Source organism: Cyprinus carpio, chromosome A11 (assembly GCF_018340385.1).
Source record: "Cyprinus carpio isolate SPL01 chromosome A11, ASM1834038v1, whole genome shotgun sequence".
NCBI lineage: Eukaryota > Metazoa > Chordata > Actinopteri > Cypriniformes > Cyprinidae > Cyprinus > Cyprinus carpio.
Genome location: NC_056582.1, coordinates 3,516,304 through 3,540,539, shown reverse-complemented (window position 1 = coordinate 3,540,539; position 24,236 = coordinate 3,516,304). Strand labels below are relative to the sequence as shown.

The following is a 24,236-nucleotide window of genomic DNA, read 5'->3' as shown; positions in this document are numbered from 1 at the left end:
GGTAAGTGATTAATGACAAATTTTTCATTTTGGGATGGAGTATCCCTTTAAGGACATGCATGAGGAATCCACACCAACATCAACCTCGGTGCAGTGTACAGGGCAACAAGAGAGTTGGTTCCAGCAGCAAATACTGAAAAATAAAATCAATAATCCAATGGGTGAAGCGTAATTCCACATCGCAATAAAGTATAACAACACAAAGTCTTCAAAGGCTCCAAAACCGTTCACACAAAAACATCAATAGTTAAGACAAACAAATGAGAGAAAGGAACGGAAACCAAACCGCTGCAGCATTCCCCTTTGAACAATCAGTGCTTTAGACACTATTTCATCTAATCTTTTGTAATGTTTATCAATGTCCTACCAGCAAAGCATAAAAAACAAGGTAAAAAAAAAGAGGTTTTTTTTCCATTCTTTTTTATTTTTATCCAAATTTTCTGGCAAAAGATAATCTGCAAATAAAAAAAAGGTTTAATGGTTGCATGTTTTCAGTGTTTTGGGAATAAATGTTCTCACAGCTTCTTTTTATTTGTCTTTTCTGTTTCAAAAGCCCTCTGTGATGGACAACAGTTACAATGGTATTTACTGTAAACAGTTTTGGAGTGTCTCATGTGGAACATCAGATTTTTTAGGAATCCAAAAAGCTCTCTTATCAAATTGTGATCACTGATGACATAGTTTTTTCAATTTCTGGCTGGGAAAATGTTTCCATAACACCTACTTTTCAAACTCATCACAGGACGCTTTTCTAATTTTCACAGAAATTTGTCAGCCTTGTCCCATAATGACCAACTTACAGACATGAAATATTCAAGTTCAAGTTAAGCTCAAAACTTCTGGGGGTCTTGGGAGAACATATCGAATGTGATCAGATTCTGTTCTTAGAGGGCACTATAACAGATTTTTCTCATCTGCTTGTTGGTGAACCTCTTGTTGGTTTCATTTACCTGCCAAGACTTACTTTAGATGACAAACCTGGCATTTTAACAATGACTGAATATTAATGTTGAAACTGATCATCAAAAGTCGACTAACAACTAGAAACTACAATAGCTTAGTGTGTTCATTCTGGAGAGCATAAAACAAGAAAAAACAGGAATTGATCTATACCTCAAAACACATGTGATTTTACAAGACCGGACAGTCCATACAGTTAAACAAATATACATATGAAAGCATTAATCTCAAAGTTTAGCAATACATGTCTTCATATGAGACATGACAAATAGCTGCTGACATCCATTTTGAAATTATTACTGTAAACTGATTCATGATTGAACAAAATCATCTTTTGACCGTTCGCCGTGTCTCCTTGCCATTGCTTACGGAGCTTCCTCCCACACCTGGACTCGGTGTCGACCTGTTTCCATTTCCACTACTTGCTCGTCCACCCGGCTGTGGATTAGTAGAGTTGCCAGAGCCTTGAGAATTCAGCCCATTTCCATTGGGAGTGTCATTCCCCAAAGAGTAAAACAATGTCTGTGGACCAGTATATTGAAAGAATATAGAACATAAACAGGTTTATCAAAAAACTAGGAACCCTAAAGGATTTATAATTCTATAGGCTATGTATAGGCTAGTGGTTCACGACAAAAAGCAGATGTTGCAGTATGTAATGATACCTGCAGGTGCACCAGTGCTGCTGTTCGTGTTGCTCTGGTCATTCAGTCCCTGATGGGTAACAAGAAAAAAAAATCAATTACTATGACCAACGGTTTTTAAAAAAATGATTTGATTAAGTATTAAGCCAGAAATCCATCTAGACGTACCGTTTTATTAATCTGGGCCAAATATTCTGGATTTGGCTCACTAAAGTTTGGCACCTCTGAATACACCATGCAGAATTACAAATTGGATACAAAACATTAATTCATCTAAAATACAATATTTTGGGCAAGATGAAGTTTAATACATATATACTGTATTTTTGTTTCAATTCAATTCAATTCAAGTTTATTTGTATAGTGCTTTTTATGATACAAATCATTGCAAAGCAACTTTACAAAAAATTAAGTTTCTACAATATTTTGTGTATATATTGTCTGTATTTTTCTTAGTGATATTATAGTTTTTATGCAAAACATTTCTTATTGAAATAACTATACTGCCATTTACAAAAAATGAATGATTAAATAATTACTTCCTGTCCAGTAATCAACTTACTCTCCGATCTTCTGTAGTTCTCCACCTCTTCCAGTGTACAGCGTCAGACAGCCTTTAAAAACTGAGGCATAACTGCGGAAAAATACAAATGTACTGTAAATAGTTCTGAAGACTGTAAACTTTTAGTCTTGTATATCAACAGTTTTAGTCATATTTACTCTCAAATGATAAAACTGTTCACTATTGTTATAAACAATAATATAAACTAGAATGTACATTTCCTGAAGAAAATGTGAGTGGTGCTTGCAGTGGCAAAACTCGGCCCTCGGTTGCTAAGGTGTTTCTAGGCAGTTGCTATGGCAGTTGCTAGGGTGCCTAGGGTAGTTGCTAGTGCGGTTGCTAGGGTGCCCACGGTGGTTGCTAGGGTAAATGGGGTGGTTGCAATGGTGTTCCAATTTGGTTGCTAGGTTAGTAGCGGTGGTTGCTAGGATGGTTGCTTGGGTCCCCAGGATGGTTGCTAGGGCGGTTACTAGGGTCCCCAGGATGGTTGCTAGGGCCGTTGCTAGGGTACCCAGGATGGTTGCTAGGGTAATTGGGGTGGTTGCTAGGGTGTTGCTATCTGGTTGCTAGGTTACTTGGGGTGGTTGCTAAGGTGTTGCTAGGCGGTTGCTAGGGTGTTATTGGTTGTTGCTGTGTTGTTGTTTTGTTGATGTTTGTTGTTGCTAGGCAGTTGCTAAGGTACTTGGGGTGGTTCCTAAGGTGTTGCTAAGCGGTTGCTAGGGTGTTCTGGGTGGTTGCTAGGCGGTTGCTAGGCAGTTGCTAAGGTACTTGGGGTGGTTGCTAAGGTGTTGTTAGGTGGTTGCTAGGGTATTCTGGGTGGTTGCTAGGCGGTTGCTAGGCAGTTACTAAGATACTTGGGGTGGTTGCTAAGGTGTTGCTAGGGTGTTCTGGACGGTTGCTAGGCGGTTGCTATGGTAACATGGGTGGTTGCTAGGCAGTTGCTAAGGTATTTGGGGTGGTTGCTAAGGTGTTGCAAGGCGGTTGCTAGGGTGTTTTGGGTGGTTGCTAGGCAGTTACTATGGTAAATAAACTGATTGTCTTTTGAGCATAGTCAGCATCTGTTCAGATGTCTGAAAGAATACGTCTGATAGACTTTCAGTGTGCATCACTGATCAGACACAGTCTCACCCTTTGGTAAGTCTGATGATGTCACCAGCCTGGATGAGGCCACCGACTTCATCCCAAACCGATACACTGATGCTGCCCGTCTTGTCAGCCACTTTACATGTGCGCACCTCATGACCGTCTTTGGTCTTCGTCACTCGTCCTTGAATGAGAAAAATACTACCACTTACAGTAAAAAAAACAACAACCTGATATTCCTATGTACATTAGGGGTTTATGTTACTTCATATGCTGATAAATTAATGTTTATTGCAATTTAAGAGTAATGTTTTCACCACCTGTGGTTGTCATAATATTATAATAGATAATTATAAATTATAAATAAATAATTATTAATAAAAAAAAAAACGTAATGTGGTATATTAATGCTATTTCAGTTAATAAAATAATGAAATTGATTTCAGTCTTTAAAACTGAAAATGCTGCTTCCATATGTTTTTACTGTAAAACTCTGGCAAACATTTCTGCAGTTAAATTTCATGGATTTTTTATTTATACTTTATTACTTAATATACTTAAATTTTAAATAGTAACTAAATGTCAATGACAAATGGAGCCAATAACAAAAAGTACACAAATTAAAAGCCATACCATGAGTACATGATCAATATGGAAATATTACAGCACTTGGGTATAGATTATATTAAAATATGAAAAACGTTTAACAGTGTGTACCACAATACCATCAGAGAACGTGTTTTTTTTAAAGCTACTATATATGCATTAATGCATTAGATGCACTCCTTTTATTCTTGAAATTCAACGGTGTGGGACTGCTATTGTTGGTTCCTGTATGATAAAATGCTTTTGATTTTCCTGATATATGGGTCACTTTAAATAAAAAGCATCGGCTAAATAATTGTGTTAATGCAGTGAAATTATAATTATTATTTTTTCTTTCTTTTGTTCTTCCACTTCATGTAAAGTGTTGTTTGGACACCTGTTTCCAGCACGATGAAGATGACATTGAGATTCTTGAGTCCAGGTTTAATGTCCTTCACATGAGTCTCTGTGCTCATGATCAGTCTGCTTCTGCCCGAATCCTGCAAGACCTGACACACAACATGTCAGTCCACATCTGATGCATTTACACTCACTGTTTCAAATGACATGCAATGCCATGTCCAAATTAAGGATGCATATATGCAAATAATTTTTTGTCAAACAAACATTAATTTCGCTGTGACGACACATGCACGTGCAACACTGACAGCTGATCAACAATACTAACGTTACACATTTTCAAAAGATAAAACTAATGCAAACACTTACTGGTTAGCTCTGAGATATGGCCGCACTGACTGTTTTCTGTTTTAATAGTAGCCTACTATTCCTCGTCATCTGCAAAGCTTTGTGAGAATAATCCAGAACAGACTCACTGCTCGTAATGTTATTTATGGCGCTGAATGTTCTGATCACAGACTGCTGTCAATCATCACAGTGAACGTGGACACTCAACTACCGCTTACAGTGGTTGACGTAGTTTTGCTTTTTTTACTAAAACGTCGTGACGCAATGTTTCCGTACGTAATGACGTAGTTATCCGCACGTATACGACCTGCACAACATATGCATAATTAAAAAGTTGAATTATCTGCAAATGAAATGTGAAAATGTGTCAAAAGTATGGGAAAATGTTCAAGTTTTTACAGATACATTTTTAGAGGCTTGAGCTGTAACGTTACAGTCTCGTGAGCTTTATGTAATGCACATGCGTGTTAATCCACATATGATAGATATCTAAAATGCATTTAGCGCGTTAAAACGGGGCATTTAATCCCTCATTCATTTGTTTCGAGTGAATTTGCGCCTCTTTAAGGTAAGATCTTTAGGGTGTCTTTAGGGTGCGTTTTAAAAAAGTTGTTTTATGAATGCACACGCTGTACAACATAAAGAAACATCGCTGGGAAAATTCAGATCTGAAAAGAGTTGGAGGCGCAATCCAAATTAGAAATGTCATTAATTAGAGCAACCCCGGATTTATTCATTTAGTTGAAAATTTTCTTTTAATTGAGTCCATTAAACGAATTTGTCGATTTTGTAGTCTTTATGCGTTCGTCAGTTATCCAGCATTAAAATTTCACGTAACATGGTAATACCATGTTTCTTGTTTCTTTGTTTTGCTCATCTACTGTGGATGTACAGTAACTTTCAGCACAGCGTAAATACCATAGTGCATGTTACAGTAATTATTCACATGTGGAAATTAAGATCTTGTAACACACCAAAGATTAGACTACAGCAGTTTGCCACAAAAAAAAAGTTCTTTTTTTATTTTATTTTTTTTTTTTTTGTTTTTGTAGTGTATTCTTATTTTTTTTATTATTATTGTTGTTTTTTTCGTGTTCATTTCTCAGGCTGAGAGACTTAAGACAGACAATATGGCCACAGAATCAGATTTAGAAAATGAGATTACCCCCGTTGACTTCATTCAGCTGCAAGAGTATATAGAATGTAAGTAACTTTCATAAACCACCACATCAATAACATTATGATAAACATGATTAATTTCCTTCACTGACTCATACATGATAGAATAATAAGATATATATTATAAGTTAAGAAGAATATTCTAAGTTAAATAGCTGACAAAAGCTTTTCATTATTTATTTGTATGTTTTAATTAAAAAAAAAAAAAATTGTTTTGTATTTTCTAGACAGCAGGATAAAGGTGAAAGATGCAATGAAGGAATTTCATGCTGGTGGAAAGCTGGTCCACCACAGGTTTGGAGATGTAAGCTTGAAAATGACTTCCCCCAATAGTTCATTTGTCCATTAATAATATAATCATCACGTTAAAAAAGATATGTGAAGTTTGGGGGGTTATTGTTTGATATTTAGCCATATTTTGGTTTGATTTAAAGTATATAACTTTGAGTGCAAATGGGATAGTTCACACACTCTGAATGAATAAATCATTCAATCAATCAATAAATTAATTAATTCATTCCTCATGTTGTTCCAAAGCTGTATAACTTTCTTTCTTCTGATTCTTTGTATTCTGAAGAATGAGATCTGTTTTTGCCCATACACTGAAGTCAGTGGGGTCCAACACAACATTGTCACAGGTTTGGAAAGACATGACAGTCACTCAGTCGGTAAATGTTTGGTATGACACATTCTCTTTGCATTTTCCTCACTGAAGCGCATAGATGCAGCAGGATTTTCTCTGTTCCTCAAGACTTATCTCGAGGTAGAAGATTTTCCAGCTGATCTCTGCCAGCGTCTCTACTGGTATTTTCAAAGATCTGAACAGTGTTGTCCTGACCAGGGTCATCACACCAAAGACGGTTAGCTGCTTCATTTTTAACAGTCATCTTGAACTACATAATTTCAGTAAATGTTGCAAAATACACTTGTGTATTGTCTTTCTAACCTCTTCACATCCAAACTTCATAAGAGATCGAATGCCTTGTTTACATTTACGTGTCAAGCGCACAAGACAAAATGATAATGTTCTACGGCACATGCACTTTTTTAATGTTTTGAATAAATGCAATACCTGACAGTGCTTTTTTTTAATGAAAATAATATGAATTTATTGTTTAAAAGGTACGAATCAGTGACAGTGTGCAAGCATTGGCATCTATAACTCCCTTCTGTATTATAATTATTTCTGTGTGGGTGTCACTGTTGCCTTCTGCATGGGAGTCCACAATAAGTATTTTTAAGTACTTGCAGACAAAAATATATTTATAGAAGGTAATTGTGTTCTTAACTGTCATTAAATTGAACAAAAACATATAATTTGTGGGTTTTCACTGCAAAACAAAAGACAAATGACATAAATATCAACAACATTTTTGAGAAAGCTGCAGCAGTTTTTTATTTATTTATTTTTTGTGGTGATCATTACATTGATATTTAGTGTTATTTGTTTTGTTGTCAATCTTTGATCTCCTCTTTCAGGCTGTGTCTCTCTTAAAGCTGTATCTTGTTACTTTTCCATATTGGAGGATGGAAATCCACGAGACAAACTAGAGTGTAAGACATTCTCTAGTAGATAATATCACTGATACTATGTACTAACTCCGTTTATAATGCAAAATGAGTTGAATCATTTTTAATCATCTAAATTATTATAAAAACTTGCCGTTTGTTTTAAGTGTAATTAAATGTAGTCTACATGCAAAGTATTTATTATTTATATAACACCTATTTGGCAGACACCTTCAAATTATATGATAAAGATGACAATGGACATCTTGATAGCAAGGTAACATCAGGCATACTTTTTTATATGTCCATATGTATATTTTAATATTTCTATTTAATGCTACCCTCCTAATTCCCATTGTAGCTTACTTAGGTTCAAATTAGTCTACTAGCATGTCCAGTGATCTCCTCTTAAAATAAGTAATAATTAATATTTATAATAATAAATTCTATTTTTTCTGTGTATGTTTTTTTTATATTTAGTTGTAAAATTTTTTACACTTTTTGTTGTATAATATGAATACCTTGGATGGGATGTGACAGAACTAAAGCCAGTGAGTTCATACATACCAGTAACTTTTTCAGAAGGTATAACTGCTTCACAGAAATTGCTTTTGCTAGTTAGTTAGTTAGTTGGTTCGTGCCAGTGATGGTCTTGCATTTTTTTTTCCAATAGTCCCAGATTTTCTGCTTTTAATATATCTATTACATAATAGGAAAGAAAACATTTAAAGTCAAGTTAAATCATGTCATGCACATTATTTCAAAGAACAGAGAAGCAGGTTTCAGTCACTTCTATGTAAAGCTGTCTTTACATAGATGACAAACAGTGGCACTTTTAAAGCTGGCACACAGTAAATCAGAATAGACCCTATTTATTAATTGTGCTAATTGGGAATGATTCATCTATCCATATATTTTATAAAAACTATCTTTCTATAACATGGCTCTTCTCTGCTAAGCCACCATTCTCTTTAAACAGCATCCATCCACCATTTACAATTCATTTAACAATGATGTGTAAAATCAAGTCCTGCTTTCAACAATTTATTTTTTATTTAGCTTTAGCCATTTCTCTTGGCAGTTGAAGCCCATCGTCCTCCATGCACATCAAGTTTCCCAGTCTTATTATACCATATCCCACTAATATAAGGGCAGTATATATCTTTAAATTTTTTTATGCATTGTTCATTTTCTTAGGTGCTTAGAGACATGCTGAAAGCCATAGACATAGACAGCAGTGGTACTTTAACCCAACAAGAATGGATACAGGGTGGCTTGAACAACATTCCTCTTCTGGTTTTGCTTGGATTAAAGGTAAATAATCTTTGTCATATGCAGATGTATATATAATCATACACCAATGTTGTCACATGGTGTGGAATTCATTATATTGGTTTTTGTTTTAAACGTTATCTTCAGGTAGCTGAAAAAGACGGCCAACATGTCTGGCGGCTGAAAAACTTCAACAGACCCACGTATTGCTTTGTCTGTCAGAACATGATGTTGGGCCTGCGAAAACAGGGCTTGTCATGCAATTGTGAGTTTATTAATGATAATCTTTTTTATTTAATTCATGAGCATATTTTTAATATTGACGTACAGCTTTAAGGTCTGTTTTGCCACTTTAAATGCTCCACCTCTTTAAAGCAGGATAGATTCTGATTGGCTGTCAGTGTTTGTATTGTTCATCAGCTGGAAAATAATTATTCTGAAAGGGATTTCAATGATATCATTCATATGTCCCATTATCATTATCGTTGTGGTGTGGACTTAACTATTCTTTTATATTTAGAACAATATCGATATCATAACTATATCTTACTTATTTCAGAACCATATCAAAACTATTGTTATCGACAGTTATTGTCTTTGGTGTGAACAGGCTTTTATACATATCCTCTCATTATCCAAAGTCCATTTCAAGAGCCCCTACATTTAGTATATATTCATTAGATATTTCGGACATTTTTGGCCTTCATGTGCATGTAACGCTGAATATGTACGGCCTTGTCTTGTCTGATTTCAAAGCATATAAGAATACCCTTGTCTAGTGTCTTAGTATATGCTCTTACTTGTGTCTTTTTTAATTGACATTGTCAGTGTTGCCCCTCTTCTTTTATTGATTTCTAGTTTGCAAATACACCGTCCACAGCAGCTGTGCCAACAAAAACTGCACACCGTGTGTCAGGACCTTTGTCAGGTCCAAAACAGAGATAGGGGTGAGAATTAATAAAAAGAACATCTGATAGTTGCACAGTTCATAAATGACATTGTACAATACAGTAACACCTGCATGCTAATATTTGCTAATATCACATTATGTTCTGTATTATGTAACATTCGCTTGCTAATTATATGTTGAAGTTGTTCAAAAAAGGCATTGAAGCAACAGTTCCCTCAAAGATGAAAATGGAAATGTACTCACCCTCAGACCATCCAAGACATAGATGAGTTTGTTTCTTCACGGGAACAGATTCTGAGAAATGTAGCATTCCATCACTTGCTCACCAATGGATCCTCTGCAGTGAATGGGTGCCGTCAGAATGAGAGCCCATCTGATAAAAATAAGTAAAGCTTTATATAGCACATTTTAAAAACAGTGTTACAAGGGGTGTTACAAAAGAGAAATACATGTGTGCATTCACAGAAAAGAACAAGATACATAAAGAAATGAAATCATAAAATAAAATACAATAACCAGTGTATTTTACACAAAAGAGTAAGGTCTCAATACACCTGTCCGTTACCAGTGTATTTTACACAATGGGGTAAGACCTCAATAAACCTGTCCTGTACTGCACAAGTAATCCACATGACTCCAGTCCATCGATTAACTTCTTGTGAAGCAAAAAGCTGTGTTTTTAAGGAATCCATCATTAAGGAATTTTAAATGTACACTGTTGCTTCTGGCTAAAATATAAGTCCATAATCCATAATAACTTTTCCTCCAGTGAAAAAGTCCATCTCCTGTTTTCTTCTGACATTTTTTGTTTGAGAATGATTTTGGACTGTTTTTGCTTGTAAAAGCTGCTTGATCTGTGCATATTTCTGTCCTGATTCAGATCAGATGACTTGATCACAGGAGATATTGATGTTATGAGTAGAGGACTCTTGTTTTAGCAGAAAGCAATGGTTTGAAGTTAAAAACATCTTAATGATTTTGAAAAAAAACCCACAAATTTTTACTTCAAGATGCGCAAGATTTTTTTAGTTTTTGTTTTTTATCAGCTGTTTGGACTCTCATTCTGACGACACCCAATCACTGCAGAGGATCCATTGGTGAGCAAGTGATGTAATGATAAATTTCTCCAAATCTGTTCTGATGAAGAAACAAACTCATCTACATCTCGGATGGCCAGAGGGTGAGTACATTTTCAGCAAATTTTAATGTTTGGTTGAACTAATGCAAGGTAATGCTTGTCCTGTTTTTTCCCCCTTCACCAGTGTTCAGTTCATGATTGGATCAGTGCTGACTGTGAATCCAACAAATGTGAGATTTGCCACAAAAAGATTAAAATGCTAACAGGAAAGAGCTGTGCGTGGTGTCATCGCATGGTGAGTGCAGATTATTTTTGTCAGATCTGCCACTATTAAAAGCAACCGTGACCTAAAGACTTCATTTTTTTAGTTGGTTGTTTTATTTAGAGAGATCTAGTACTGCATACAGTATATGTTTAGATGCTGATGTTTTTTTGCTGATGATGAATGTAGCGCCACAGTGACTGTGTTCCTCTGGGCTCATCACACTGTGACTGTGGACTATTACAGCATCACATCCTTCCCCCATGGGCCATATGTGCTGTAAGCAACAACTAGAACAATATCAGAAATTATTATTATTTAATTGTTGTTGTTGTTGTGTCTGCTGTTGATATATAGACAGTTTTGCAATAACTATTATAGCATTTTGTATACAATAATTGTAGCATCCCCCCCCCCATGTTCAATTATAGATGGACTCTAGTTCAGGAAGTAGTCTTGAAGAAAATTACCTGGCAAACATAAATTCAGATGGACACTTTCTGCAGGCAAGCACACATTTACATTTAAACCAATCTTGAACTGAAATATTATAATTATACAGTGGTGCTTGAAAGTTTGTAAACCCTTCAGACTTTTCTGTATTTCTGCATAAATATGACCCGAAAGATTATCATATTTTTAAGTCCTGAAATTTTAGCCCAATCCTCAGTACAGAAGCACTTCTACTCTGTGATATTGGTGGGTTTCCTCCTATGAACTTGCTTTAGGTCCTTCCACAACATTTCAGTTGGATTAAGATCTGGACTTTGACTGGGCCGTTCCAAAACATTAACTTTGTTCATCTTTAACCATTCTTTGGTGTAATAATGACTCGTGTGCTTGGGTTGTTGTCTTGCTGCATGACCCATTTTCTCTTGTGATTCAGTTCTCTGACAGATTTTCCTTAAAAATTTGCTGGTATAATTCATAATTCATTGTTCCATTAATGATAGCAAGCCATCCTGGCCCAGATGCAGAAAAAACAAGCCCAAACCATGATACTACCACCACCATGTTTCACCAGTGGTCTAAGGTTCTTATGCTGGAATGCAGTGTTTTCCATTCTCAAAACATTACACTTCTCATTTAAACCAAAAATGTCCATTTTGGTCTCATTTCTCCACTAAGCATTTCTCCAATAGTCCTCTGGTTTGATGATCTTTAGCAAACTGCAGGGCAGCAATGTTCTTTTTGGAGAGCACTGGCTTTCTGCTTGCAACTCTGCCATGCACAACATATTTGTTTAGTGTTCTGCTGAAGATGGACTCATAAACATTAACATCAGCCAGTGTGAGAAAGGCTTTTAGTTGCTTAGAAGTTACCCTGTGGTCCTTTACAGCCTCACAGACTATTACACGTCTTGCTTTTGGAGTGATCTTTGTTGGTCAACCACTCCTGGGGAGGGTAGTCTTGAATTTCCTCCATTTGTACACAATTTGTCTGACTGTAGATTTGTGGAGTCCAAACTCTTTAGAGATGGTTTTGTAACCTTTTCCAGTCTGATGAGCAACAAGAACTCTTTTTCTGAGGTCCTCAGAGATCTCCTTTGTCCGTGCCATGATTCACTTCCACAAACATGATCCCTGTTCTTTAATTAAAATAGGGCATGCACTTACACCTGATAGTCATCCCATTGATTAAAAACAACTCTGAACAGATGGACTCTATATTCACATTCAAATGAACTGCTAATCTTAGAGATTCACATACTTTTGCCTCTCACAGATATGTAACATTAGATCATTTTCCTGAATAAATAAATGACAAAGTATGTATATATATGTATATAAGTATATATTTTGGTCTCATTTGTTTGATTGGATTCTCTTTGTCTACTTTCAGGACTTATGTGAGAATCTGATGATCTTTTGGATCATATTTATGCAGAAATATAGAAAATTCTGAAGGGTTCACAAACTTTCAAGCACCGCTGTGTGTGTTTTTGTAATACAAAAGGTACAGTATGATAAATGTGTATGCATGTGCTTTAGTTTAATCATTTTCCACTTTGTTTATATATTTATTTACTCTGTCTATTTAGATATTTCCTGTGAAGGACACAAACCCTCTTTTGGTCTTTGTAAATCCAAAGAGTGGCGGAAAACAGGGAAAGAGGTTATACTCTCTATTGTATACTCTATTGTATACTCTTTAAGAGCTGTTCATTAAAACAGTTACTGATGACTGTTTAGTGTCCTAAAATGGTTAAGACCCCAACAATCTTTTTACATAGATGTAAGTACATTTAAAATTACATGCTTATTGTCATTATCTGGTTTGTCGTAGAGTGTTGAGAAAGTTTCAGTACCTCCTGAACCCACGACAGGTGTACAATCTTGACAACGGAGGACCAAATCCAGGGTATGTTTTATAAATAGTGTGGACAAACACCATTCAGTTCAAAACCTCATGTGTCTATGAATGTGTCTGCATTTCAGGCTCCAGTTCTTTCAAAATCTTCATAAATGCAGAGTCCTGGTCTGTGGAGGAGATGGCACTGTTGGGTGGATTTTGGATGCTATTGGTGAGAAACACAAATTTATACACAAATCCAAAGATTTATCACGGTATGCACACAATTATATTTACTTACATTGTATTTTGTTGCCCATTAAAACCTACACCCATTTGTTTTCTCAGCTTTTGATGTTTTTATCATAGTTTATTTGGTAAGTTGCATGAGCCACATGAGCCTTAAAAGGACTTTAATCTAGTTCTCCTTCCACAACCATGAGGATGGCTGGAGTCAAATCCTTGCATGGGCCAAAAACACAAAACTCTCTTAATAATCCTGTCACCAGCCTCACTCCCTCCCAATGCGTACTCAGCTTCCCTGAGAGCCATTGGTGGTTTCATCTGTGGGCCCCTGGTTCCATCTCTAATGGGCTGTTAGAAGAGCCGGGCAGACAAGGGGAGAACAGCAAGCCCTACTTACCATCTAGGACAGAAGGTCTGGCTCTCTCCCAGAGATATCTGTGCTGAACTGCCCTGCAAGAAGACAAGTCCCCGCCATATCGGTTCATGAGACAAATCAACCCAGTCACCTTTCCGTTTACACCTCCCAGCATATTACCATATTGCACCCAGATTCTCCAGTATGTGTCACTCCTCAAGACTTATCCCCTTCACTGAGTCTGCTGGGCCTACGATCCTCCTCCGGACCTGCTTCTAGGTGATGGGCTGGTCCTGTGCTGTCTGTGAGATCCTGGACTCCTGGTGCCGGAGGAATCATTTCAAGTATCTGATCGACTGGGAAGGTTACAGTCTTGGGGAGAGTTTGTAGGTACCTCGCGGTGACATCCTGGTTTTGACCCTACTGAACAACTTCTACATGGTTCATCTCATCTTCACTGCATGGACGGGGTCAGCACGGACATCTGAGGTTCCGGTCCTCTGGAGTGGTCTGTGGAGGGGAGGGCACTGTCACTGCTTCACCAGACTCTCTGCCTCAGTCACAGTCCATGTTCACCAGTATACTGATCAGCAACACCTGTCACCAATCAATCATATTTAACATGGTCTCGCTCATCAAATGGACTCGCTTGTGCACACAGTGTTACTGACTCTCTCCTGTTGAACTTACTGGTATTCTGCATCTCAGTAATCCAGTCTTTTAGTTCTCCAGTCATTCTCATCTCTGTGTTCCTGTTGCCTTGTCAAGTTTGCTTTAGTATTCCGGTTGTGTTCTCCGTGTTGCCAGTTCCATCTGCAAAGACTGTTATATCTTCACAGTCTTTGTTCATCTCACCACTGTTCAGTACTAACCATTCTGTTTTCACCTCACCTGTTTTGACCTTTCACCTTTTCCTCTTTTTAATCTTTAAGCTGTCACTACTTGCATTTCAGTACAAATTTAACAGAATACAATCTCATAAATGCAATAAATGTATGTATTTCTTATCATTTAATAATGTAATAGTTAAGTAAATTAGTTAATTTAAGCAGACCTGTCGTTTTTGTTTTTTACTTCAGATAAAGCTGATATGGCGATTCGCCCTCCAGTTGCAATCCTTCCTCTTGGGACAGGAAATGATCTGGCACGGTGTCTGCACTGGGGAGGGGGTGAGTCTTCTCTTGAACAGTCTAGTCCATGAATACTGTCTGCATCAGTTGGGGTATTTCCACATGCTTTTTTTTAATGCGTTTTGACTGTTTGTTTACACGATAATGCATTTTGGGAACTGAAAACACATATTTTTAAAAACGGGTTTCAAAGTGCAAGTTTTTGAAAACGGCATCGCTATCATTTCCGTGTAAACACCCAATATGGGAATCTTTGAAAACGAGACGTCATGCGCATGCATAGTACGTGTTAGGTATGTAGACATGCGCAGTATGTTTTGGTTTTAAAGGCAAGCGTGTACAAACATACACAACAATGGCGGAGTACATGGTACTGTTGTTGCTGCTTAAGAGTTTGCTAACGCTTCTTCAGCAAAGTATGGATTTAATTCACCAATATTACAACCAACAGCAGAGACGCATCATATACAACATATAATCGTCACTTCCCTACAGGTGCTGTTTACTAACAAGGTGACAGCACCAACTACTGGCCCGGCGTACATAATACAGCGTTTTTGGCAGTTTTCACAGATATGTGTAAATGTGAATCATTTTGAAAACATTGTCGTGTATACGTGGAACTTCTTAAAAATTACTTTAACACTTTAAAGAAACAAAACATGATATCCCAACTGCCACAAACTGAATTCATATTATCCATGCTATATGGGACAAACTTTTTAAAAGTTGTGAAGTAAGTTTTAAACCAAGATATCTACTTTGTACATATTTCAGCCCCAGCTATTGACTTACTAAGGTGTCGGCAAGAAAAAAAAAAAAAAAGTCATTTATCAGTGCTGTATGTATGAAACACAGCTCACACAGATATTACTTTCAAATCAAGCAGATTTCTGTTGGTCAGTGTGAGAAATGTCCTCAATCAACTTGAACACAATGCACAATCTGAGTTGGGAAATTGAAGTAACAGATTACTGTACCATATGGTACTGTACCTTATCAGACTCAAGAATAAAACACTATGCTGAGTTGAAATGTAAATAGCAGCTGATAGGGAATAAAATAAGTAATACTCACTGTACATTTCCCACTTCTGGAGGGCCCTTCAATAAAATTAGTCACTGGCAAAACATTGGCCACATGGTTGATGCTGTGGTACTCATTCATTTAATTTCAGGATATGAAGGCTCTGATCTGACAGAAATCATTAAGCAGATTGAAAAGAGTATACTGGTAAAGATGGATCGCTGGAGTTTGCAAGTCATTCCAGCAGATACGGCAGACGAGGGCGACCCGGTGCCTAATGACATCATCAACAACTATTTCTCTCTTGGTGTGGTGAGTGCCCTTTAATTTCCTCTTGATGGATTTTGAGTCATTTGGCTCTTAGAAAAGAACCACTCTTTTTCTTTATTTGGCAGGTATATTGTATTTGTGTCAATAATTTCGGTGGTTCCTTCAACAGGATGCATCTATAGCACACCAGTTTCATGTTATGAGAGAGAAGAATCCGCAGAAGTTCAACAGTAGGTCAGGATCTGAAATGTGCTTACTACATTGTGTTGTGTTTTGACAACGTTTTTAGTTTAGTTCTAACTGTCCTACATTTATCTGTTTTCTGACATGAAAGAGCCAGAAATAAGCTGTGGTATTTTCAACTCGCAACATCTGAGACCATTTCAGCTTCCTGCAGGAACCTCAAGGAATGTCTTACCATTGAGGTAAATGATTGTTTAATAGCTGCACAGGATTTCCACTGACTTTTCTCACTACGAAGTCTAAAAACAAAGTTATTAAATGTTTTCGCCATTGATGCCCAGGAAAAAGAAGGTGATTTAACACACCTTTTTTTTTTTGCACGACATGTCACACATTTTATTTTAGTAAGGGACCTTCAATCACATGACATTAGAGCTTATTTAACCCTATAAAGCCTATGGTATTATATTTGATATACGGCATTATAAAAGGCATTTAGTTTATCAACGTGATCAAGACTTTCTTGAACAACCTGTTGTTCACAATCTACCACATTCCTTCTGTTGTCTGATTGACAGTTTATACTTTTACTTTTTTAGCAAGTAAAAGGCCTTTTTGTATATAGGTTCAATGAACTGTTCCATTTAAAAACAAAATAGACAAAATTTTCATATGTCTGGCAGGGTTAATGTGTAATGGGTAAAACAATTCTGAAAATAAAAAGATACATGAAACAACGGGAAAGGTAACATAAAAATATCAAACAATTAAACGTTCTAACATACAAAAATATTGATTAACAAATTGTAAAAAGTGAGTTACAACTTTAACAACTTGCCCTGATAAAAAAGTGACAAACCTGCCTATTTAATTTTATGAATAAATGGTCTTTTGTCTTATTATTGTCACGTCTTACTTTCATTGAGGTGTTTCAAAATGAGCTGTAGTGTCACTGTCACTGTAGTGTTGTGGAGTTCCAGTCGAACTGAGCAGACTCGCATTGGAGGGCATCGCTGTCCTGAACATTCCCAGCATGCACGGTGGTTCAAACCTGTGGGGAGAAACAAAGAGTGCTGAGAAACTAAAGAAGCGGCAAGAGGTCACTGTTGATCCTGATGCGCTTGAGATGTGCTCACAGGGTAAACACATTCTTATTACAATTAAAAAATGAAATCGACAATTGTATGGTTAGATGTTTACTTGAGAGGGAAAGTTGACCATTGTTTGTTGACCTTAATAAATGCTAGAGTAAAATAAATGGCCCAATGTGACTTCAGCTGAAAAAGAAAGTTGTTTCAGAGCAAATGATTACATTTTTGATTATTATTAAATACTGTATAATTCATGGTTGTTTGATGATGCCCTTGTTGGCAAAATGTCACGATCATCAGTTATGATAGTCTTTTACACTAAATGCTATTTATACTTGTAGATATGAATGATAAACTCCTGGAGGTTGTGGGGCTGGAGAGTGTTGTGGAAATGGGTCAGATTTACACTGGCTTGAAGAGTAAAGCACATCGCCTGGTTCAGGCTGCTCACATCACTATCAGGTAATATGAAAAGCCTCTTACAAACTCTTATCTATTTGGTTATTTGGTCCACATTGAAGTCCATTATATGGAGAAAAATCCTGGAATGTTTTCCTCAAAAAACTTAAATTACTTTGCGACTGAAAAAAGAAAGACATGAACATCTTGGATGGCATTGGGTGAGTAAATTATCAGGAAATTTTTATTCTGAAAGTGAACTAATTCTTTAACACTTTGATCAATATTAGTGAAATGCATTAATATGCATTACTGAAAAGGCTTACAAGCACTAGTGAAATTAATACATTGATCAACGTTATTGAAAATCTTTTATATGCATTATCAAAAAACTTTTTACAAACACTAATAAATGCATCAAGTATGGCCTACACAGCCCCTCATATGGTAAAGCAAGATGATATTTAATTAAATGTATTTTAATATATTTTGTACTGCAATAAAGATGGTAGATTTCAAGTTATTTGAATATTATATGTTGAGCTGCAGTGCATGATACAGGATTACTTTTTCTTCTCTTTCTCTAGAACATATAAAACTCTGCCCATGCAGATTGACGGAGAACCGTGGATGCAGCCTCCGTGTACGGTAAGTCTGCTGTTTGGACAACCTAAACGGACGATGAACTGTGAAGATTTGCATGCATTAATTGAAATGTTTCAGTATGCATCAATTGTAAGTTATAAATGTGGGTATCTGGACAAAAAAAGACACTATTTGGACACAAGTAATTTCTGAAGAGTCTAGAATTGGATCATTATTGCACTGATTAACATGTTTCTGGCATGTTACATGTTTTGCAACAATTATTTTAACTGATGCAGTGCGTAGATTTTTACTTCTCAAACAACTTTGTTGGAAGATGTACCCATGTTCATATTCCAAGATGATAATGCCAAGATTCATTGGACGTCCTGAGCGTAACCCTACTGAAAGTCTTTAGGGCGTGCTGGAGTCTGCTTTACAGAGTGGCTCAACTCTCCCATTGTCAATACAAGATCCATGCCAAAAATGAATGCAGCTCTTGATGGAAATAAATGTAGTGACATTGCTTAATGTTGTTGAAGCAATGGCCCAAAGAAAGAGCACAAAGTTATTAACGTTAAAGGCGGTCCAATGAAATATTAGGCCAAACAGTGCAAGGTCTACTCCAGCACATCTCAAAGACTTTCAGTGGGGTTAAGCTCAGGACTGTGGTTGCTAGTCTTTCACAGTTGGAGCCTGATGAATCTAGCCATTGTCATCCTGGAATATGAACATGGGTTTGTCTTCTAACAAGGTTGTTTGGGAAATAAAAAGCTACACACTGCATCAGTTAGGGTTAAAAGAATTGTTGCCAAACATGCCAGAAACATATTAATCCCTGCAGTAATTCTGCAGTCCTAAAGTTTTGCGTATTCGCTTGTTTAAATCCAGATGGTGAGGTGGCATATATTATCATTGTCAGGAGATGAATGATGCAAAATCAATTCCTAAGAATACTAACCACATTACTTAAGGCGAGAACTGACAAAAAGATGAACTGAGATGAACTGATTTAAGGAAACTAACTAGGACAACAACCTAAAGGAGAAACTGGGAACAGACACATGAACAAATACACAATTGAAACTAAACATAATGCTGACAGAGGTAAATATTACACATGAATGAGTCCCCTCCATTACCACATGCTGAGTATTGTGATTATTCTGTGATGATCTCTAACATTCATACTCCAGATTTCATTATTTCTGGTTAAAACATACGGGATAAGGTGAATAAAGGATGTTTGAACCTTCAAGCTGCATTCTGTGGAGTGATATTTGCTGTAGCTATATGTACTTCCTTATTAACATAAAACTGATGTCTGTCTGTCTGTCTGTCTGTCTGTAGATTCATATCACACACAAAAATCAGGCTAATATGTTGATGGCTGCTCCTGCTACATCACTGGGATGCTTCCCCAAGTAAAACAGAAGCCTGAAGATCACAGCACAGAAGATAAAGTAGATGAAAAATGAGGATATATTGTAGAACATTATACCATTTGTAATTGAACACTGTGTACTGTACGATAATAGTAAACATTGTACTTTTATAGCCTATCAAAATATATTTTTTTAAATAAATTCTGCACTAGGCTTGTGTTCATCTTTACTGCTAGTTTGTTTGGCACATGAATTATGTATTTTCTGTTAGTTAAGAATCCTTTTACAGAAGTAGTCCTAGTATCTCACACGATTGAGTTTGTGATTAATAACACATTACAACAAGATTATATACATTACTAACTGCACATGTAACGTGTATTAGATATTGCATACATGATGTATTATGAATATCTTTTCAGACATTTTTCTTCTTGTTTGATGTTAATTTATAATTAGAATTTTGTTCACTGTTAGATAATGTTAGTTCGTCATTGTGCTGTCACTTTCTTGTTATTAAAATGAATTGGTAGTTCGTGTTAACTATCGTGTAATGTTGATGTACACACAACCTTGTAGCAGTGAAACCAATACATTTAATAAATAATCATATGGTGCTTTCATAGATGATCCTAGAATATCATGCAACTTTTCTTCACTGAATTGTTCTCTTTCTCTGAACTCCTGGTGTTTTCAGTGGTGACTGAAATCTCATTTCAATTTATTAATCACAGTTGTGTAATTGGGTGCTCTCCTAAGGTATTACTGTGACAGGTGTGAAGGAGATTGTAATTAACACATTTTAAATATGATTCCACTGTACTTCTACTAAATAAATGCATAAATGAAAAAAATGTTTTGCCTGTTTTGCATGTGTGATATGTTTGCTTTGCTTGAAAACATGTTTTGCAATGTCTGTTACAAACACTTATTGTCTGCAAAATTATAAAACTGATGTTACCTTAACATTGGCATAACCAGAAAAAAAAAAAAACTTTTTAAAACACTTTTTTTATTTTAACAAGTACTATTATGAATATATAATTCTAAGAATTTCCTTAAATCTGGCTATTATTTTAAAGGTTACAACACTATCAGTGGTTTTGAATTTGATCATGGCCTCTAACCAGACAAGAGAAAATTTAGCGTTGTGCAGATTTAAATTTACAATTAGACAGAGGGAAAAAAACTGAGCACTTTACATCTATTTTTGAACTCTGCAGAGTTCTCTGGTTTGAGGTACGAGTTGAATTAACACAGTCCTTTTTTGCTTCGTAGTAGGTAAAAAATAACATTATCATGAACTTTTTAGTTTTATATGATGTAAGTTCCCATTTCATATGAGTTTTTTCCATTTTTATTTAACTTAAATTTTTTTAAAATATTTTTAACAGCTTACACATATCAAAATAGCCTCATGATGAATCCCTGTCGAAAACCTGTTTATGTACAGTAAATGTACATTTTATAGTTGTATGCAAAAATGTACTACTGGCTGAAAGAGAAATGTTTCCTTATTTTTGCCTTATTTTGCAAAGGGGAAGCTATTTTCTGTGAATGTGCAAGATTTCTGATTCATTAGCAGTTATAGGAAATTAACTACAAGAACAATACAGTGCAGTATTCATTCAACTTTTTTGCGCTACAAACCAAATTGTTTATGATTATGATTAAATTAAAATAATAAAATAACATAAGAGTTTACAATATCAGTGCTGGGTAGATTACTTGAAAACTGTGTTCTGTTACTGATTACTTATTACTTGACAATTACATAGTAGTTAGTAACATAATATATTAGATTACTCATTTTAGGTGATGTAATCTGACTACTTTTTGATCAATTTAACCTAATAGTTTATCACATAGTTTTGAATGGGATTACTGCTTATCATATTGTACCACACACACACACACACACACACACACACACACACACAACATATACATATATATATATATATAATATATATATATATATATATATATATATATATACATATATATACAATGTGGGAAAAATATTTATTTGATCCCCTGCTGATTTTGTACGTTTGCCCATTTACAAAGAAATGAAGGGTCTGTAATTTTTATTGTAGGTTTATTTTAACAGATAGATACAGAATACCAACCAAAAAAAATCCAGAAAAAATACATTATATAAAGGTTAGAGATTGATTTGCATTTCAGTGAGTGAAATAAGTATTTGATCACCTACCAAGCAGCAAGAATTCTGGCTCCCACAGATTGGTTATGTGCCCATGTGGAACACAGATTAGTCTTGCCACTTTAAGAAGTTGCTCCTAATGTTAGCTCGTTAGGTGTATAAGACACCTGTCCACACAATCTGTTTCTTCCATTCCAACCTCTCCCACCACCATGGACAAGACCAAAGAGTACCGTGAGAGCGATTCAAAAGCACAAGAAGCCGTCTGCTCTCTACAGCTCTCACGGTAATTTGTTATACAACAATTGGTCTGCGCAGCGCAAACAAAGCCAAAACATGGATTTTTTTGGCAATATAGAAATCGCCGTGTTTGGAGGGAGAGAAATGCTGACTATGACCCCAAGAACACCATCCCTACAGTCAAGCACGGAGGTGATTTGGGGCTGTTTTTCAGCTAAGGGTACAGGATGACTTCACCGCATCGAGGGGCAAATGGACGGGGCCATGTACTGTAAAACTTGGACGAGAACCTCCTTCTCTCAGCCTGAACACTGAAGATGGGTCATAGATGGGTCTTCCAGCATGACAGTGGCCCGAAACATACTTCCAAGGCCACAAAGGAGTGGCTCAAGAAGAAGCACATTAAGCTCATGGAGTGGCCGAGCCAGCCTCCAGATCTCAGTCCTACAGAAAATCTGTGGAGGGAGCTGAAACTTTGAGTTGCCAAACGACAGCCAAGAAACCTTAAGGATTTAGAGAGGATCTGTAAAGAGGAGTGGATCAGAATCCCTTCTGAGATGTGTGCAAACCTGGTGACCAACTACACCAGTTACTCTTGGTGTCTGGAGCTTTCAGCACAGAAAGTATAGACATAATGCAGATGCACATATAATTTAAGGCAAATTTTTTTTATTTAAATAAATAAAAAATATATATATAATAATAACAATATAGTAATAAAATATAGAGAAAAGGAAAATATCAGTAGACAGAATTGTGAATGTGCATTTGTGCTATTTATGGATGAAAAGTTTTGATAAGTTCGATAAGTTGTTAATAATAAATAAATATGTAAATTACAAAATTATTATTAAATTATTGTACATAACACATGAAATCATCTAAGGCAAATCATATATTTTTTTGTTCTAAAACGTTTTAGTTTTTTTATGTTACTAGTTGTTTCAACCATAAAGTTTGCAAAATAATAAAACTAAATGTTAACGTTCGCATTTCACATTAAAAATGTCTTTTAATATTCACTTTAGTTAAAATGTAATAAATAAATAAAAAACGTATTTCTTCTTCTTGACTCCTCCTTTATCTCTAAATTAATTTATGGTCTGTACTGTGATAGCTTCCATTTATTTTGAAAATTATTTTTAGGAACGCAAAACAGAAACATTCTTTTTTTTTTTTTTTTTTTTTTTTTTTTTAAAGTATAAACAATACAAAGATGACATTAATGATATACAACTTTGTGTAGAGTACACAACATGTATCAACAATATGCCATCTGAATATACAAAACAAACACAAACAATTTAACAATTGCTAATAGAAAAAAAAAAGAACATGAGGGTAAGATATTGATTTATATTTCAAGTAGAGTATACAAATTAAAGTCATTACAAATTGAGGTTGTTTTTTTCGCTTTCTTATTTACAGAGGATGAAATAGTATTAAGATAGATTTTAAATTCTTTCAGAAAAACAAAAAAAATTGGTTTGTTGTTGGTGAATTTACATTTATGGATATAGAATTTGCCAAGAAAAATAAATTAAATTTATAACAAAACAAGATTTGTTGTTATTTGAATCGGAATCAAAGTGTCCAAAAATAATATCTTTAAAAGTAACAGATATGTCTTGTTGGATATTATTTTTAATAAATGTTTCCATATCTTTCCATAGATGTTCAGTATAGGAACATGTCCAAAATAAATGATAAACAGTTTCTGTGTGAACTTGGCAAAATGAGCATCTTGTCTCAATATTGTTTTTATATTTAATCATAAAAAAATTAACAGGGTAAAATTTATTTATTATTTTAAATGATACTTCTTTCACTTTATTGGTGAGAAAATATTTTTGTTGTAAAGACCAAATCTTTTTCCACTTTAAATTTTTAAATAAATTATTCCAGTAAGAGATTGCAGGAGATATTGAGATAATATCTTCAGTAAACAGGGATCTAATTTTCTTATTTCTATCTTTTTTTCCTGAAAAACATATTTGACCTATTGGAGTGTCTACTGGCTCAGGGAAAGCAGTAGTTATAGTAGTAGCTTGGGTGTAATTTTTAAAAAGCATACAAAATTCCTGATGGTATTGCTCCTATAACTATTGCAAATTC

General features: G+C 35.5%; 2 protein-coding genes across 2 annotated transcripts; one reads left to right on the top strand and one right to left on the bottom strand.

Moving 5' to 3' along the window:
* Nucleotides 1-400: 400 nt before the first annotated feature.
* nabp2 (nucleic acid binding protein 2) lies at nt 401-4,337 on the bottom strand. The gene is made up of 6 exons (XM_042765928.1): nt 4,232-4,337; nt 3,295-3,433; nt 2,168-2,238; nt 1,773-1,849; nt 1,626-1,674; nt 401-1,463 (listed from the first exon to the last, which is right to left on the bottom strand). Exons 1-6 carry the CDS (start codon nt 4,308-4,310, stop codon nt 1,288-1,290), a joined length of 591 nt encoding a protein of 196 aa, XP_042621862.1. The 5' UTR covers nt 4,311-4,337; the 3' UTR covers nt 401-1,287.
* Nucleotides 4,223-20,549, top strand: dgkab (diacylglycerol kinase, alpha b). The gene is given in 24 exon segments (XM_042765929.1): nt 4,223-4,357; nt 5,649-5,745; nt 5,949-6,025; nt 6,437-6,581; nt 7,201-7,275; nt 7,458-7,517; nt 7,711-7,781; nt 8,428-8,544; nt 8,650-8,767; nt 9,361-9,449; nt 10,675-10,785; nt 10,942-11,031; nt 11,184-11,258; nt 12,794-12,867; nt 13,039-13,113; nt 13,191-13,276; nt 14,725-14,814; nt 15,953-16,113; nt 16,241-16,305; nt 16,406-16,496; nt 17,219-17,393; nt 17,687-17,807; nt 18,332-18,392; nt 19,680-20,549. Coding segments are annotated over 23 exon segments (2,178 nt in total). The 5' UTR covers nt 4,223-4,357; nt 5,649-5,672; the 3' UTR covers nt 19,758-20,549.
* Nucleotides 20,550-24,236: the final 3,687 nt, after the last annotated feature.

Bases quoted from the DNA above. Each gene is read 5' to 3' on its own strand.
- nabp2 (XM_042765928.1), bottom strand. From the start codon at position 4,310: ATGAGCACAGAGACTCATGTGAAGGACATTAAACCTGGACTCAAGAAT. The intron at 2,239-3,294 runs GTGAGACTGTGT...ATTTTTCCGCAG, and splicing joins ATCATCAGACTTACCAAAGG to TTATGCCTCAGTTTTTAAAG. The intron at 1,850-2,167 runs AGTAAGTTGATT...TATCCAATTTGT, and splicing joins AGAACTACAGAAGATCGGAG to AATTCTGCATGGTGTATTCA.